General features: G+C 50.9%; 1 protein-coding gene across 1 annotated transcript; it reads right to left on the reverse strand.

The window, feature by feature from the left end:
* Nucleotides 1-11,213: 11,213 nt before the first annotated feature.
* TMEM74B (transmembrane protein 74B) lies at nt 11,214-13,024 on the reverse strand. The gene has a single exon (XM_075900771.1). It carries the CDS (start codon nt 13,005-13,007, stop codon nt 12,384-12,386), a length of 624 nt encoding a protein of 207 aa, XP_075756886.1. The 5' UTR covers nt 13,008-13,024; the 3' UTR covers nt 11,214-12,383.
* Nucleotides 13,025-16,439: the final 3,415 nt, after the last annotated feature.

Genomic DNA, 16,439 nt, shown 5'->3' on the forward strand with positions numbered 1-16,439 from the left:
ATATGTGTTCTTGATCTTGGAATAGGGATGGTTAGGTCCAATAATGCTATCAGCAGAGTAAATATGTGGACAAAGCTGGCACCGGGGTTTGTTGCAAGGGAAAGTTCCAGGGTTGGTATTAGTGTGGTATGTCCTGTAGTTGTAGGTAAGAATCATCGGCTGTGTCTAGACTGGCAAGTTTTTCCGCAAAAGTAGCTGCTTTTGCGGAAAAACTTGCCAGCTGTCTACACTGGCCGCTTGAATTTCCGCAAGAACACTGCCGATCTCATGTAAGAAATCAGTGCTTCTTGCGGAAATACTATGCTGCTCCCATTCGGGCAAAAGTCCTTTTGTGCAAAAGCTTTTGTGCAAAAGGGCCAGTGTAGACAGCCCAGATTTGTTTTGTGCAAAAAAGCCCTGATTGCGAAAATGGCGATCGGGGCTTTTTTGCGGAAAAGCACGTCTAGATTGGCACGGACGCTTTTCCACAAAAAGTCCGTGCCAATCTAGACGCTCTTTTCCGCAAATGCTTTTAACGGAAAACTTTTCCGTTAAAAGCATTTGCAGAAAATCATGCCAGTCTAGACGTAGCCATCCTGAGGTTAGGTGCTTGTCTATAGGAGACTATGGGTAGTTCTCTAAAGCACTGAGTCTCCAAGTGTGGGCCGCAGACCACAACTGTCTTGCAGGTGGGCTCAGGGCTCATCCTGCCCTCCCCACTGCCGGTGAGGTTGGAGCACAACCACTGGCTTCCTGTTGTGGGGGGGAACCTCGCAGGCCGGATCCAGCTGCTGGGACAGGACATGGCTCCCTGTGCTGCCGCTTCCCCGCCTCCTGATGGGGGCGAACAGCAGCACAGGAAACTGCTCGCCTGGAGGCTTTCCCTGCTGCTCCCATTGGCTGGAATCATAGCCAATGGGAGCAGCAGGAGCAGTGCCTGGGAGTCAGGTATGCGCCCCCCATTCCCTGCATGCCTGGACCCTGCACCCCCACCCTGCTCCTGTTCCCTTCCTCCCACCAATACCCCACTCCTACACCCTCCCTCTCAGACCCTTGCCTTCAGCCAACTCCTGCACCCTACTTCCTGGCCGGACCCTGCACCCCCACCCCCTCCTGCATCCATTTTGTCATCATGGGTGGTGGCTGGTGGTTCACAGAAAGGTCTGCATTGAGTGGGGTGGGCAGACAGCCAAAAAGTTTGAGAACCGCTGGTCTAGAGAAAGCACCCGAGTAGAAAGCAGGAGGCTAGAAAGCCCCGATTCTAAACCTGTCTCTGCCACTGCTTTCCTCTGGCTTTGGGCAAGTCAGTTTGCCTCCCTGTGCCTCAGTTTCTCCCTCTGTGAAATGGGGGAGTCTTACTACAAAAGGCCATTGGGCTCTTCTGGAGACACAGGTGGGGTGGATGCCCGGAGGTGAAGATGAAAGCACTCAAGCCCGACCCTGTGACTCAACGCCTGGCTAGGCCAGCAGAACTCCCCTGTCTTCCGCCCTTCCCGTTCTCGGTGCCCACTGGGTTTCGCCTCCTGCAGAATGTGGCTGAAACGCCAGCCAGCTTTTCTGCAAGTCCATTTGCCACGCCCCTTAATCAGACCATTGGCCGGCTCGGCGCCGCCGTTCCCAAAGCAATGCCCCACCCAACCATATATATATGGTTGTGCCAATTTTCTTCCACTATTTGATCTGAGGAAGTGGGTCTGGCCCACGAAAGCTCATCACCTAATAAACCATCTTGTTAGTCTTTAAAGTGCTGCATAGCCCTGGTTTTTGTTTCAGCTACACCAGACTAACACGGCTCCATTTCTATCACCACCCAAACCTGCACTCTTCTCCTCCACTGGCATCACTTTTCCACGGGTGTGTTAACCACACGCTGCTGCCTTTGGGAAGGAAGGAAAATGCAGCTTGCTTGCGTGTGGCCACTTATCGGGAGTTGAGTTCTTGTGGGAGAGGGAGTTTTTTCTCTGGATCCACGTTCCTTAGGCTGCAGGATTTAACCCTTGTGGGTGCATGACTCTGTGATGCTGGAGGAAGAGACACAAAAAGAGCCCATTAAAAAGGCCAGTTGACTTGGCCCCTCATTTTGTAACAATACAGAGTCAGCCTATTTCCCTACCCAGCTCCTGGCTCCAAACTCCCCAAAGTGGACAAGAAAGGGGAGTTTTTCACAAATGAGCGAGTCCCAGGTTCCTAAATCCCTTTGTCACTTTAGAAAGTCTTAGAACAACCTGTCCATACGGGACATTTCTTGTAGCAATGCAATGGCCCAAAGCAGAGAGATTTATAGAAGAGCTGCCCAGAACACGTCAACACTGTCAAAAACGTTGGCACAAATACTAGGGGGGAAAAGTCCCAATTGTGACAATTTCCTCCCCATTTTTAGGCAGTTCACATTTATCTCCCATCTTTTAAAGCCCTAGCAAAGCAAACAGCCATGTCTTCCTTATGGGGAGAACTGTCTAGTCCTTTCTTAGAAACTTACAAAGCTTCTGTCCTCAAGGTAAGTTTGTGGCAAGGAGTTCCACAGATTCATTCTAGGGGGTGCTTGAAAAGAAACCCCTTTTACCACTTGTAAACTTGCTGATGGTGCAGCGATAGGTCAGAGGCAATCACTGATATACAGCACTGAAAGCTTTGTCCTTGGTTAGGTGCATGGGCTGGGATTTTCCCATTTAAGACAAGTAACCCCTAATTGGAGGTGAAATCATTATCAGCTGGAGAAGAGGGAGAGCCAATAATCACAGCTGCTTGGCTCTGTTAAATCTACGGAGCTGGTCCCAGAATGGTGCACTGGGGAGGAAAATTGTTATAAGCGGGCAACCCAATACTAGATAGACTTTTAGTGCCAGGGTGTCTGGGGAAGGGGCTTTGCTATGTTGTGTTTACCTGCACTCTGGAAGCAGGTGCACAACAGGGAAAGAGTCAGCCTGCCTTTCAGATTGTCTGGTGCTTAGGGCAGTCATGCCTAGTGGTCAGAGTCAGGAGCCAGAAACTGGAGCTGGGCTTCAGAGCTGGAGGGAGCGAGAATAAGACAGAGAATCTCTTATTGTCTCTGTATAAATCCATGTTGTGCCCACATCCTGAATCCTGCATGCAGACATGGTCGCCTCATCTCAAAAAAGATCTTTTGGCATTGGAAAAGGTTCAGAAAAGAGCAAAAATAATAATGAAAGATTTGGAATGGCTGCCATTTGAAGAGAGATTAAAAAGACTGGGACTTTTCAGCTTAGAAAAGAGGAGACTGAGGGAGGGGATAGGATAGAGATCTATAAAATCATGGCAGGTGTGGAGAAAGTGAATAAGGAAAAGTTATGTATTTGTTCCCATAATATAAGAACGAGGGGTCACCAAATGAAATGAATAGGCAGCAGGTTTAAAACAAACAAAAGGAAGTTTTGCTTCATGCTGTGCAAAACCTGTGGAACTCCTCGCCAGAGGATGTTGTGAAGGCCAGGACTTTAATAGGGTTCAAAAAAGAACTAGATACATTCATGGAGAGTCGGTCCATCAGTGCCTATTAGCCAAGAAGGGTAGGAACGGGGTCTCTAGCTTCTGTTTGTCAGAGGCTGGGAATGGGCGACTGGGGAGGGATCACTGGATGATTCAATGTTCTGTTCACTCCCTCTGGGGCTCCTGGCACTGGCCCCTGTTGGCAGATAGGACACTGGGCTAGATGGGCCTTTGGTCTGACCCGGTCTGGCTGTTCCTATGTGTTGAGACCTGTGAACCCGCCCAGGCTGGCACTCAGGGACAAGCAAGTTGTATTTAGTTGAGAAGAACACATGGGACTATCCCCTTTTTGGGCCGTGCCCAGTTCAATGGGTGCTTGTCCATTAGAGCCGGTCCTAGACGCTCCCACCCTGCGAACACTCATTGTTAAAGCCAATGACCAATCAAAGCCACTGCAGAGTCATGCCTGAACTCACCATCCTTTTGTTTGAGCTCCCTCACCTTCCCTTGCCCAAAAACAGGCTCGGGCTGTCTTGGGGGTGATGGGGTGGAATCCTCCATGGTCCCCTCCTCTCCCCAGGAGTTGGGGTTAGCTGTGTCCCGGATGGTTGAGGCTGCGTGGGGGTGAGTGCTTTCCCAGGTTAGTGTGTCAAGGAACAGGGCAGGGGATATGCACGCTGATTGTACAGACAGGCCATAAAGACAGACGGAAGCTGGACAATCAGCATTCGTGGTGGAGGCTCGGGCCACAGACAACGAAGAAACAGCCCTGCTCCTCCGTGGGCTAAAGACAAGTCACTTAAATGTCACATTCTAAGAAATGCACTTGCCAGAGTAGTGGCAGTAGCTCAAGATTACTAGAGGCCCGTTTGGGATCTCCATGTCCCATTTCTTCAGCCCCAGGGCAGCCAACAGGTGGGGGAAAAGTCCCAGATCTGCAGACAGCAGGGCTATGTCTAGACTGGCATGATTTTCCAGAAATGCTTTTAATGCAAAAGTTTTTCCGTTAAAAGCATTTTCGGAAAAGAGCGTCTAGATTGGCACGGACACATTTCTGCAAAAGCACTTTTTGTGGAAGAGCGTCCGTGGCCAATCTAGATGCGCTTTTCCGCAAAAAAAGCCCCGATCACCATTTTCGCGATCGGGGCTTTTTTGCAGAAAACAAATCTGAGCTGTCTACACTGGCCCTTTTGTGCAAAAGTTTTGCACAAAAGGGACTTTTGCCCTAACGGGAGCAGCATCGTATTCCCGCAAGAAGCACTGATTTCAGACAGTAGGAAGTCAGTGCTTTTGTGGAAATTCAAGCGGCCAGTGTAGACAGCTGGCAAGTTTTTCCGCAAAAGCGGCTGATTTTCCAGAAAAACTGGCCAGTCTAGACACAGCCCAGCATGGATCTAAGCCGTGCTGGACTGAGCCATATTTGCACCCCGGGCAGCGGGCGCACGGCGCATGCACAGCCCCACCCCGGGTGCGTGGCACCTGATTGACATGGTAAGGGGTGCCACACCCTTGGGCGAGCTGCACAGGTGCGGCTGCACCCCCGGGTGCAAACCTATGGGGGAAGCCTGATTGAAGTGGTAAGGGGTGCGCGCACCCGGATGCACGGTGTATGCGTGGCATCCCCTTACCACTTCAGTCAGGTGCCCCCCATAGACTGGCAACCCAGACAGCTGCTCAACTAACCCCCCTCTTAATCCAGCCCTGGATCTAAGGGTAGCACTAACAGACCCTACCACTCTTACATCTGCGCTGCTGCTTCTGCTGGCTCTTCCCTCAGAGCTAGGATCCCGGCCAGCAGCCGCTGCTCTCCAGCAGCCCAGCCCTGAAGGCAGCATCTGCACAGAAATATGTGTTGAAGCATCACAACTTCCCCTCCAAGAACCTTGCACTCCTCCGCCCCACAACTGATCAGGACCCCTACAATTACAATGCCAGGACAGTTCAGATTTAAACAGCAGAAATCATGAACTTGACTATTTTAAAAATCCTATAACTATTAAATTAATACAAATGGTCCCTAACTTTGGTAGAGCCCTGCTTATAAGTGCCTAGAGAGACTGGGGTTGAAATAAACAATTTCTCTGTTTGAATTACTGTGCCTATCACACCAATTGAGCCTATGGCTCTTTGGAAGCTGAAATGTGTAGATGCCAAGGCTGGAACGGACCATTATTCTCCCCTACCTTCCTGCATGACCCAGGCCAGTGAGCATAATTCCTGCACTGAGCCCATAACTTCTGATTGAGCAAGACACAGCTGTTAAACTCTCCCTGTGAGGGCAGTGCTCTGGAAAGGAGACATCCCTGGCCTCTCCTACTCCCCGCTTATTCCTGAAATGAATACAGCATGGACAGGGACAGCACATGTGTTCCCATACTGCTCTGCCAGGGCGCTGCATGCTTGAACTAGAGGGACTCTCATCCCATTTACCCTTTCTACATCTTGGCACAACAAGAGCTTCTGTCCAGTCTTCAGGAACATCCTCTGTGTTCCCCGACTTATTGGAAAAGCAACCTTGATGGGCCATTGAGTGCCTCGGCCAGTTCTTCTAAAACTCTTGGGTGCAAGTTATCAGAGCTGCTCATTTAAAAATATCTGCCCATAGTAGCCTCTCTTTGACATGCTTCTGAGATACTAGTGGGATGTAAAGACTGTTGTAAATATGATAGCCGCATCAGTTTCCCCCACCCCCAACACAGGACGGAAATATGTATTGAACAATTCCACTTTTTCTCCACTACTATTGAAAATTCTACCATTTCCCTCTAGTAATAAACCAATGCCATTTTTAGCGTTCCTAAAATGTTTTAAAACACCTTATTGGGCTTAGCGCTGCTAGCCATAGAGGTCTCCTTGTGTCCTTTTGCTTCCTTTATCAACTTGCTATAATTCCTAGGTTCTGGTTTATAGTCATTGCTATTATCTTCCATTTGTTTTATGTAAAAAATTCACTTCTCCTCTAATGCAGGTCAGTTTTTCAACCAACATGGCCTTCCTCCTTGATTGTGGCTTTCAGGGCATTTAGTAAGTTCTTAAACAATTCCTATTTACCACTCCCATTTTTTTGGATTGAATTCTTCCTCCCAGCTGATTTGGCTTTTACTAGTTTTCAGCTTTGTAAAATTGATCTTTCTTCCCTCGCACATTCTACACAGGTTTGTAAGGAGCCAGTCCTCCTGTCCCTAATCTGGTGGTTTGTAGCCAACACCAACTAATCCCCCCTTGGTTGGTGCATAAGTATTGAGGATCATTTTCTTACATGTTACCAGTGACTCAGAAACGGGGAATGCCATTTTTTATGTAAATTTCTTGTCCCTCCCGTCCCCTTTTGCCTACTCGATCCTCTAAAAAGGCCACAACCACTGACTTTTAACATCACAGTCCTGCGCATCTCCCCAGCTGGTTTCAGTAAAACCAACCAGATCAAATTTGTGCTCACAAATATGCAATTCAAATTCCTCTTGTTCATAGCATGGCTGTCGAGACAACTTGAGAATTTCTTCTCTTCATAACCTTTGGAGTCTGGATTGATTTTGTTCCACCATCTTGATTTTGTCTTAAATGAATGCTTCTTCTCTCTTTTCATTCCCCTCTTTAGTTCTTAGTTTAACACCCTCCTCCTGCGGATCCTCCCACCAGATTTCAGTAACACCAACTAGATGGTATGTATGCTGACTAATGCCCAGGCCTCTTCCCTGCCCAACCTTGGTGCCTTGGTTAATTTTGTTCAGAGCATCCCAGTTTGGGCCCCGACCTGGTGTGGGCTGGTAAAGAATCCCCCAATGCTTTGCTCTAAGCCTGCCCAAAGAATAGAGGGGATGGTGGGGGTCTTGATTGAAAGGCATTGACAAAGCTGTGTGAAGACTACCGGTACTTGCCCCATCCAGCTTCCTTTATGGCCCAATTCTACTCTTAGGCAGCTGATGGCAAAGCTCACCCCGACTTCAACAGGAGCAGGATTGGGCCCTGCATCTGGCTCTCCCTGGCCACATCAATCCTCCACTCCGATCAATGCTGAAACTGACGCCAGCCCACGACCAACGCGGCGGCAGAACAGCTGTACCAGCTCACTCCACAGACAGGCGTGCCCAAGGGGGCTGAAAACAGACTGAGCGTATCGCACAAATAATTGTAACGAGCCCACGGAATAAATAAGTGCACTGGTTAGAGAACCCCCACGGCTAGAAATCCATCGGCTCTGCGGGGCTCCCTGTTAATCGCTCGATCTTACAGTGAGGGACACAGACACGTTACTCAAGGCAGACAGTGCTTAAAATGGGAGGGGAGGAATAACTTAGAATGGCCCTGCTGAGGGGCTGTTTTGAAATAGCAGCAGTGGAGCATCTACACTGGGGATGTTAAATGTCGATTAATTGAATAGTTGATTAAACTCATGAATTCTCAGTGGTTACTCGACTATTCTATAGTTCCCGAGGACGAGGCCGGCAGCCAGTGTGCTCCATCCCCACTCCTGAGGAGCCCCCTGCCACTCCGTGCTGCTGCCTCTGTATCAGAGGCAGCAGCGTGGGATGCCAGGCTGGAGCTGGTCCACGAGGGGATCCGGTTTAAAAACCATCTCCCTTCGCAGCCCGGCTGCCTGTCGCCCTGCACTGCTGCACAGTGTGAAGCGGCAGCAGCCCCTGTCCAGGGGGAGGAGCAGGACTGAGTTCCCAGACCCAGCACGAGCTGAACTGCCTGCCTGCCTGGCTCCTGATAATTTTAAATGCAGAGCCACTGCAGGGATAGGTCCCAGACACAGTGCAACCCAGGACTGAATTGGGCTGCTGGCCAGCCTGCTAAAAAATTTACTGGCCAGGGGGGAAGGAATGCCTGTAGTCTATAGCATTAATCCATACGCTTTTGCTTATCAGTTAATTGGTTAATCGAAAACACTATTACATACCTAATCTACACGTGCCATATTTCGAAATAGCTATTTTGGAATAGGCCTTATTCCTCGTAGAATGCGGTTTATAGATTTCGGCATAAGCCATCTGTTATTTCAAAATTATTTTGAAATAACAGAATGGCTGAGTAGACATTCGCCTTGTTATTTCATAACGCTAGTTATCTCGAAATAACGGTACAGTGTAGGCGCACCCTACGATGACTCTATTCTGCCTCTGCAGGATATTAGTGATTCCCCTGGATGGAAATAGAAGTTACTTGACTCCTGTTGTGGGAAGATGGAATGCAGATCCTATCTGATCGGACGCTGCAGTGTAGTGAGTAAAGCACGGCTCTGCAAGCTATCCCTGGCGCACAATCCAGGACTCACACGTGCAGGTTCTGTTTCGTTTTATGTTCCGACAGACGAAATCCACAAATTCTAATCAGCAAAGATTGCAGGGATGCTGAACGGAGGCCTTTTTTTTGTTTCTCGTAAGAGCTTCTATTGTTCTCTTGTTGAACAACTCATCACAGAGAAAAGTTACCCCCTTTACCCACAAACCTGGCTTTACCTGGAAAAAACTGTGAAAGGATCTGGCAATGTAACTGGCATGTGAAATATACGAGGGCGGAAATGGCTCTCATTTTGGGTCATTCCAGTTCAGAATTAAGACTCTCCGTAGCCATGATCCTTGCAGAGTCATTTCAAAGTCCCTTCCAGTGATTTTATGCAAATGGATGGAAAAAAATGAGGGAAACTCATTTTCTACCCTAAAAGAATCAAATAATCCCTAATTTTTGGCTCTGGGGCCTATCTGACTCCCATGCTAACAGAAATCAGCTCTGACCTTAAGATCAAAAATGTTCCCAGACAGGGACTGATTTTTCCCTTCACTTTAGAATGTTTGTGGGGTTTATTATCACTTGCTAACTCCATGGTGGCACAAAGTTTGGCTTAGTCCCTAGCATTAACCTCTCTGGGGTGGTTTTTCGCCTCCATTTTACAAATTCAACGGATCACTGGGCAGTGAGCAGAGATAAGTAAAAAGAAAATAAATGTTAAGCAAATTGTAAAAAAGCTCATTCCAGATGCATGTGGATAGCTGGACCTCTGTGTGAGGTGACTGTTTGCCAGAAAAAAACCAGCTGGCTTTAAATCGAATGTACATCTGTGGGTGTGTCTACAGAGCACCCTAAACTCAAAGTAAGACACACAATTTGCGCCATGTGAATTGTGTCTCTTATCTCGAATCTATTTTGAAATAGCTTATTTTAAAATTTGGCACATCTATAACGCACTATGTCAAGGCATCGCTTACCCCTCATGTAACAAGGTTTATCGGGATGGTGAAATAGAATACCCATTATTTTGAAAAATACTTTGAAATAACTGGCGGCTTGTGTAGACATGGGGTAGCTATTTTGGGATACCTCCGGTATTCCAAAATAGCCATGTAGTGTAGACGTACCCATAGTTTACCAGCATCTGGGTGATTTTTTTTTTAAGTCTCTCTCAATACCTAGAGTTTTCTGATGTTACAGCCTCTCTCTCTCTCATGTATTTTTTCCTAGATACTCTTCATTCATCCTAAACATTTATATTTCATTCAAGGGGATTTCTTCCCCAGCCTCCAGGCCTCCTTAAGGAATATTACAGTAATACATTGGGAAAGCAATGACAGCCTGATTCCATTAAATTCTCTTCTTAACCAGCCTTATGTTATCATAGAAATGGAGCCCTTCTTATACCCTCATAAATCAGGGGTGCAGCAGATCTAATCTCCTAACAGGTTCATCCTTTCAACACTTAAGAAGCATTTTGTCTTATTTAAAGTGATAGAAATTGATTTGTCATTTTATTCCCTTAACAGGCTTATTCTCCAAACTGGTCTCCTCGTCACTATGATTTGGCATGCCGGGGGTTCCTTTCGCTCATTGCGGAGGGCTAGTCTGCACTCCAGACAGCCACTGGAAGTGGATTTTGTGTTCTTAGAGCAGGTTTAAAGCCTGGGGCCAGATCACTGCACCCTTTATTCACTTGACTACTCCCATGGGGACCAATCTGAGCCTGATTCTGTACCTTCTGGGAAGCACTGAGGGTCTTTATCTCTGGCTGATACTAGCGTCAATTCTAGCTCTGCATCTTATTGGATCAAGCTGATTAACTTCAGAGGGAGTGGCATTTGCTCAATACCTGCACTGATTTAGGGATGGAAAGGGTTAACCAGTTAACCAGTTCTCTGGTAAGTGGTGATGCTTACTGGGTAAGCGGTTAACCAGCAGCCAAACCGTGCTGAAGCAGACCCCTGCCAACACGATCCCAGTTAACCAGTTACATTTAACGGTTCACTGGTTAATTTTTTAAATGGGATTTTACATCTCTACACAAATTTGGACCCATGATTTTAATCCCCGTCATGGATGTCCACACTGATTATCCTCTAGCAAACCTCCCCAATGAGTTTGGGGTAAGAGGCACCAGTAAGGACTGCAGTGCCGGTTCCCATTGATTTCCAGGTGCAAGAGTGTGACCTCAAGCCCAGTGAAGATAACACAAAGACTCCCTTTGATTTTCAGGAGGGGTTGGATCAGGTGTAACAGGATTTCACCAGGGCTTCTCAATGCTCAATGAAGAGTTACAGAACATGGCATCTGAGATTTAATTAACTCCACAAAGATCACAGTTTCTAGGGACCATTAAAGAATGTGGTACTTCAATGGAGTTTATCTAAGGTACTAGAAACCATAATTTAATTCTGTCTCTTTAGGAAGACCCCACCGCAAACTGCCAGAAAAACCCCCCACCAGCTGGTGTATCGACTACTCCCCCTCAATGGATAAACTTTAATAGTTATTTTAGGGGTAACCTTTGAAAGCATTGAAATAAAATATCACATGAGCAATTCTTTTGCAGGCAAAATGACTGTTTTGCTGGTAGACATTTTGTGTTTGGATATTTAAATATATATTTGTGTGTGCCTGGGCACATTTGAATGAAGCCATTAATAGTATATATTTATTTATATACTATTACACAGGATATATGCACTGCGGTACACTGCAAATGTCACCTTTTGCTTAGATTATTTTCCTGTCAAAGAATTATTCCCACTTTTAGACTTCCTGCTTACGCTATTTTTTTCTCTCTCTATGCAGAATATTTTGCTTTACTTATATTTCAGGTTTTATTGCCAAGATGTTACTTCGTCTTCTAACTGCAGGCCCTCTGTTCTGGGGCCAGCATAAATGATCGACCTCAAATATCTGAATGGGGAGAAATGGTTCATTTAAAATGAAAATCGGGAAATTGTTTACAATGCAAGTTGGTTTTCTGATTTCTCATCTTCTGGGCAAAGCAGAAGGTTTTAAAAAGGCTTCGAGGGCTGTGGATTTGCTGGTGTGACTCTCAGGTGGAGTGAAGATTGTGTGTTTTCTATCCTCTGTTGTGCAGTCAGGAGGCCATGGTGAAGGACTGGAGAAGTCTTTTATACCCACATAACTTGTGAAAACAGTCGCATGTTATCCTCATATTCCGCCCTTACAGTTAGGAACAGTGAAAGCTGCCACACAAGTGTTCCAATTCACTATTGCTAAAAAGTTGTGTACAGCTGAAAATCACACCCGACCTAAAAAACAAAACTGGGGCTCTCCCTGTGTTTTGTGGCCCATACCTAGCTCACCAGAGGGCCGCTGATATGTGACTTTGGCTATGCTTATTACCGCAAGCTACCACTGGAACCCCTGGCACCAAAAACTCCCCGAAATCTTGCCCTTTTCCCTCATTCTGATGGCAAGGAAGCAACTCCCTCCCCTCATGCTCTTAGAAAAAGCCACATTTGGTTCCCCAAAGGCTGCTGGCCTTGTTCAGTAGTGGGGTGGGAGTGTGAGCTGCATGTTCAGTGTCTTGTTCTTGCTTTCTTGCAGCAGGTGAAATTCCAATAGCCCTGCTCGGCTCTGGGGCTTGGAGTGACTGTGAAAACCTCCTTGCTCGACAGTCAACCCCCCACCCCCGTTTTCGGGGTGTGTTCACCAGGCAGGCCCCAGGCAGGGGCAGGGTGAGCGGGGGTCTAAGACCCCTGGCTGGTGGTCACCTGGGCGGCTTCATTCTCCACCAAGGCCTGTCCCCCGTCGCCGCCCAGCTGCCTGAGCCTCAGGCTGACGGAGCCGTAGGTTTTCCTGGGCCCCCTGGCGCCGGGGAAGCTCCGCCCGCGGTGCAGCTCCCCCTTGCAGATGGAGGCCATGAGCAGGCCGGAGAGCAGCAGCCCCCCCACGGTCAGCAGCCCCAGCCCCGCGATGATGCACCGGTCCAGGCGCGTGCCCAGGCGGGCGTAGTAGAGCTCCAGCCGCTCCATCTCGCGGGCCGGCAGGGCGGCGGGGTCCACGCGCGGCGCCCGGGGGATGGCGTAGGCGAGCCCCACCAGCAGGATCCCGCTGCCCAGCAGCAGCAGGGCGGACACGAAGCCGTAGTCCACCGAGGGGCCGGCGGGCTCCGGCGGGGGCGCGTCCTCCGAGCGGGGCGAGAGCTCAGCGCGCTGCGCCCGGGCCCGGCCGGGGCTCCCCGCCTCCGCCGCGCCGCGGAACCGGGTCTCCTCCTCCTCCTCCTCCGGCGCCTGGTAGGAGGCGTTGTCCAGGCCGGCGGGCGCTGTCCGCGGTGCTGAGCCGCTCCTCGGGCTCCTCAGCTCCAGCGCCATGGGCCGGGCGCTCGCCGGGCCTGCGGAGACACGAGAGCGGGCGAGCCCCGGGCAGCCAGCGCCCCCGCAGCCCCGCGCCAGGGCCGCCCGGGGCGCACGCGGGGATTGCGGGGCGCACGGTCTGCAGGGCGCACGCGGGGGGGGGGGGGCTGCGGGGCGCACGCGGGGGGCGGGGGCTGCGGGGCGCACGGGCAGGTGCCGGCAATACCCCCCCCCCCCCCCCGCCGCCGCTCACTTGTTATTCTCGGACCTGCCCCGGACGCGCGCTGCGGGTTGGCTGCGCGGGGACGGGCGGGGGTCGGTCCCGGAGCTCGGCTCTGCGGCACAGCATGGGTGCGGGGGGAGGCCCTGCCCCGCGGGCTGCGCCCTCCGGAGGTCAGGCCGGCGAGGCGTGGCCGGCGGGGCTGCGCGCCCAGCCCGGCGAGTGGAGTCCCGCAGTGTCTCCCGCCCAGCTCAGCCCCGGCCTCCTCCCTCCAGGCCCGCCAGAGACACCTGCTGCAAAGCAGCCGCCGCCCCTGGCCGCTGCTCGGTTCCCGGGGGCGCCCCCCAGCTGGCTCTGGGGCGCCGGATCGCAGGGGGCTACGCCAGCCCGGGGTCGGGGCCGGTAAACAAAGGCGCCGCCCGGCAGATCCTCCTCCTGCGGCCAGACAAGGGGCCCCGGAGACCAGCGGCCGAGCAGCCGCCTGCGGGGAGGGGACGCGGGGGCACCTACCTGGCTGGGCAGGGCCGCAGCCGCCTGGCCGAGGCGATGGAGCCCGCGGGCTGCTCCGGGCTCCCTGCGGACAGCGCGGAGACATCCCCCCGGGCCCGCCAGCCAATGGGGCCGGGCTGAGCGAGCCAATGAGGGCACCTACCTGCGGGCTGGGGAGGCCGGGCGTGCGGGGCGGGGCGGCGCAGAGCGGAGCGGCCGAGCCCAGCCCGGAGCCGAGACAGGCCGGGCGCACGGAGCCACGAGAGAGACCAGCCGGCGAGAAAGTCCGCGGACTGCCATGCCTGGCGCTGGGGTGTGCCGGGGGAGGGGTCATGTCTCCCGTCACTGGGGGGGGGGGGGGGGGAAGGAGAGTCCCACATGGCGGGCGCCACTGCGCCCCTCTTGCCAACCAAGGGCCTGGCTCAAAGCCCCGGGGAGCCAGTTGATGTCAGTGGAGTCGGGATCAGCCCTAAATGTTGCTCAGTTGCTCCATCGATTGCTCCTAGCGGCCTAATGCACGGGGCAAAGCTGCACCGTGTCCCTGCCGTGGCACACTGAGATTCGGCCCTGGCACACAGCAACCCCCCCTCCACCCCGCCCCAGGGTGGCTTCCTTGGCACATCTCTATTTCCTGCCTTCTGTGTCCTCCAAACATTCAGATGGGAGCCCTTCCATTTCCCTCTCCCAGGGGGAGCTGGGTTGGTCTGTAACTGTAAAAAACAACCCGCAGGTCTAGGACACCTTAGAAACTAACAGATTCTTTAGGCCAGGAGCTTTGGTGGATAAAACCCACTTCCTCAGATGGGTTGGAGTGGAAATAACAGAACCCAGGGTCTCTATAACTGCAAAAGAAGTCACCTGTCAATTGTAGGTCCAGTGATAACTTAGCTCATTCAGTCAGGCTGGATGCCTCTCATTCACAGCCCGTGATGTGGAGATGCAAATATCAAAGCCAGGGAAGTTGCCTTTGCAGTGTGTTAACCAGTCCAGATCTTTATTCACACCTAAGTTGATAGTGTTGAGCTTGCAAATGAACTTCCATCTCTGGATTGGCCTGCGGGTGGGGTTCGTTTATCTGTTTCTGAAATATGTGTTCATTCTTCTGCCTGTACCTAGAGACTGTGTTGTGGACATAAATACAAAAATGATGTGGGGGAGAAGGGAGGGATATTCAGAGCCAACTAAGAAACATGGGCATGCCATCCCCAGTTGTTGTAAGGCATCAGTATCCCCCCGGCAGCTTCAAACTCCCACGCTGTGTCTACATTGGCGTGATCTTGCGCAAAAGCAACCGCTTTTGTGCAAAAACTTGCTACCTGTCTACACTGGCTGTGAGTTCTTGTGCAAGAACACTGACGTTCTAATGTGTGAAATCAGTGCTTCTTGCGCAAGAACTATGATGCTCCCGCTCAGGAATAAGCCTCTTGCGCAACTGTTCTTGCACAAGAGGCCAGTGTAGACAGGCAACATGAATTTCTTGCACAAGAAAGCCCTATGGCTAAAATGGTCATCGGAGCTTTTTTGCACAAGAGAGTGTCTACACTGGCACGGATGCTCTTGTGCAAAAGCACATCGCTTGCACAAAGGCACGTGCCAGTGTCGACGCTCTCTTCTGGAAGAGTTTTTGCACAAGAACTCTTCCTCAAAAGAGTTCTTGCACAAGATCATGCCAGTGTAGACGCTCTCTTGTGCAAATACTTTAACGCAAGAAGTCTTGCGCAAGAGTATTTGCGCAAGATCATGCCAATGTAGACGTAGCGCCAGCCATTGCAATGAATAAAGTTCTTAGCCTGACCAGCAGATGCTCGGATGAGGGCGGTGTAGTAACTGGAATTGACTAGTAGGCCACATTTATCCCAGGGACAAGCCTGTTGTATGTGACACAGTCCCACCATGGGTAAGATGAACTGCATGGATGACCTTTATCTTCGATATTGCCACCTCTGAACATCTTTTAGAGCCAGCTTTAGTGTTTCCTTTTTACAGAAACTACCCCCTTGCTAATGGGGATGTGGGATTTTAGCTGCCTCCTCTGATTTGATCGCAGTGCACCCAGTTCTCTTAACAGTGGGTGGGAGGGGGAGGTCTTAGCCCAGTGTGCAGTAGACAAGAGGCCAAGGTCTGACTAAGGACGGGGATTGAACTTTCTGCTCACCCCCAGAAGCCCTCTCTCAAGGTCCTGACTGGGGCACACGGGCGGGGCATTGTATTAGGGGGAGGGGGAGTTGGACTGTCATTCCCTGTCTTGTACCTCTCCCCTGGACAAGGGGTTTCAGTCTCTGTGTTTGTCAGGCCAGGAATTCTTTCGGGGCACCCCTCTGGCCTGTGTTCTACACGATCAGACTGAGGATCCCAGAGGTCCTTGCTATGACTCTCTGAGCTTGGCAATACTTTTCAAAGAGGGATGCACTGAATTTGGGGCTGTGTGGCCTGCACCTACCATGCAACCGCTCGCTCACATCTCCAGCTCTTCGTTGTATCTGTCAGACCCACAAAGCTTTCCAGGAGCCTAGGAGCTGCTGCTCCCCAGGATGCCTCCATAACTGGGGCCTTACAAGCAGAATTAAAGTATAAACAAATGTGCACCCAATATGGTAACCCCATGGACACAGATTGCCAAGCTACACATTCCTAGGGCTAGAAAAATAGCCTCAGACCCAGGCAGATCCTGGGTGGCTGGTAATGCAGGCAAGGGAAGGCATTGCCTTCTCAACATTGCCTACACGCCCTGGCCACCGGGA

The sequence above is a fragment of the Pelodiscus sinensis genome, chromosome 18 (genome assembly GCF_049634645.1).
Source record: "Pelodiscus sinensis isolate JC-2024 chromosome 18, ASM4963464v1, whole genome shotgun sequence".
Lineage (NCBI taxonomy): Eukaryota > Metazoa > Chordata > Testudines > Trionychidae > Pelodiscus > Pelodiscus sinensis.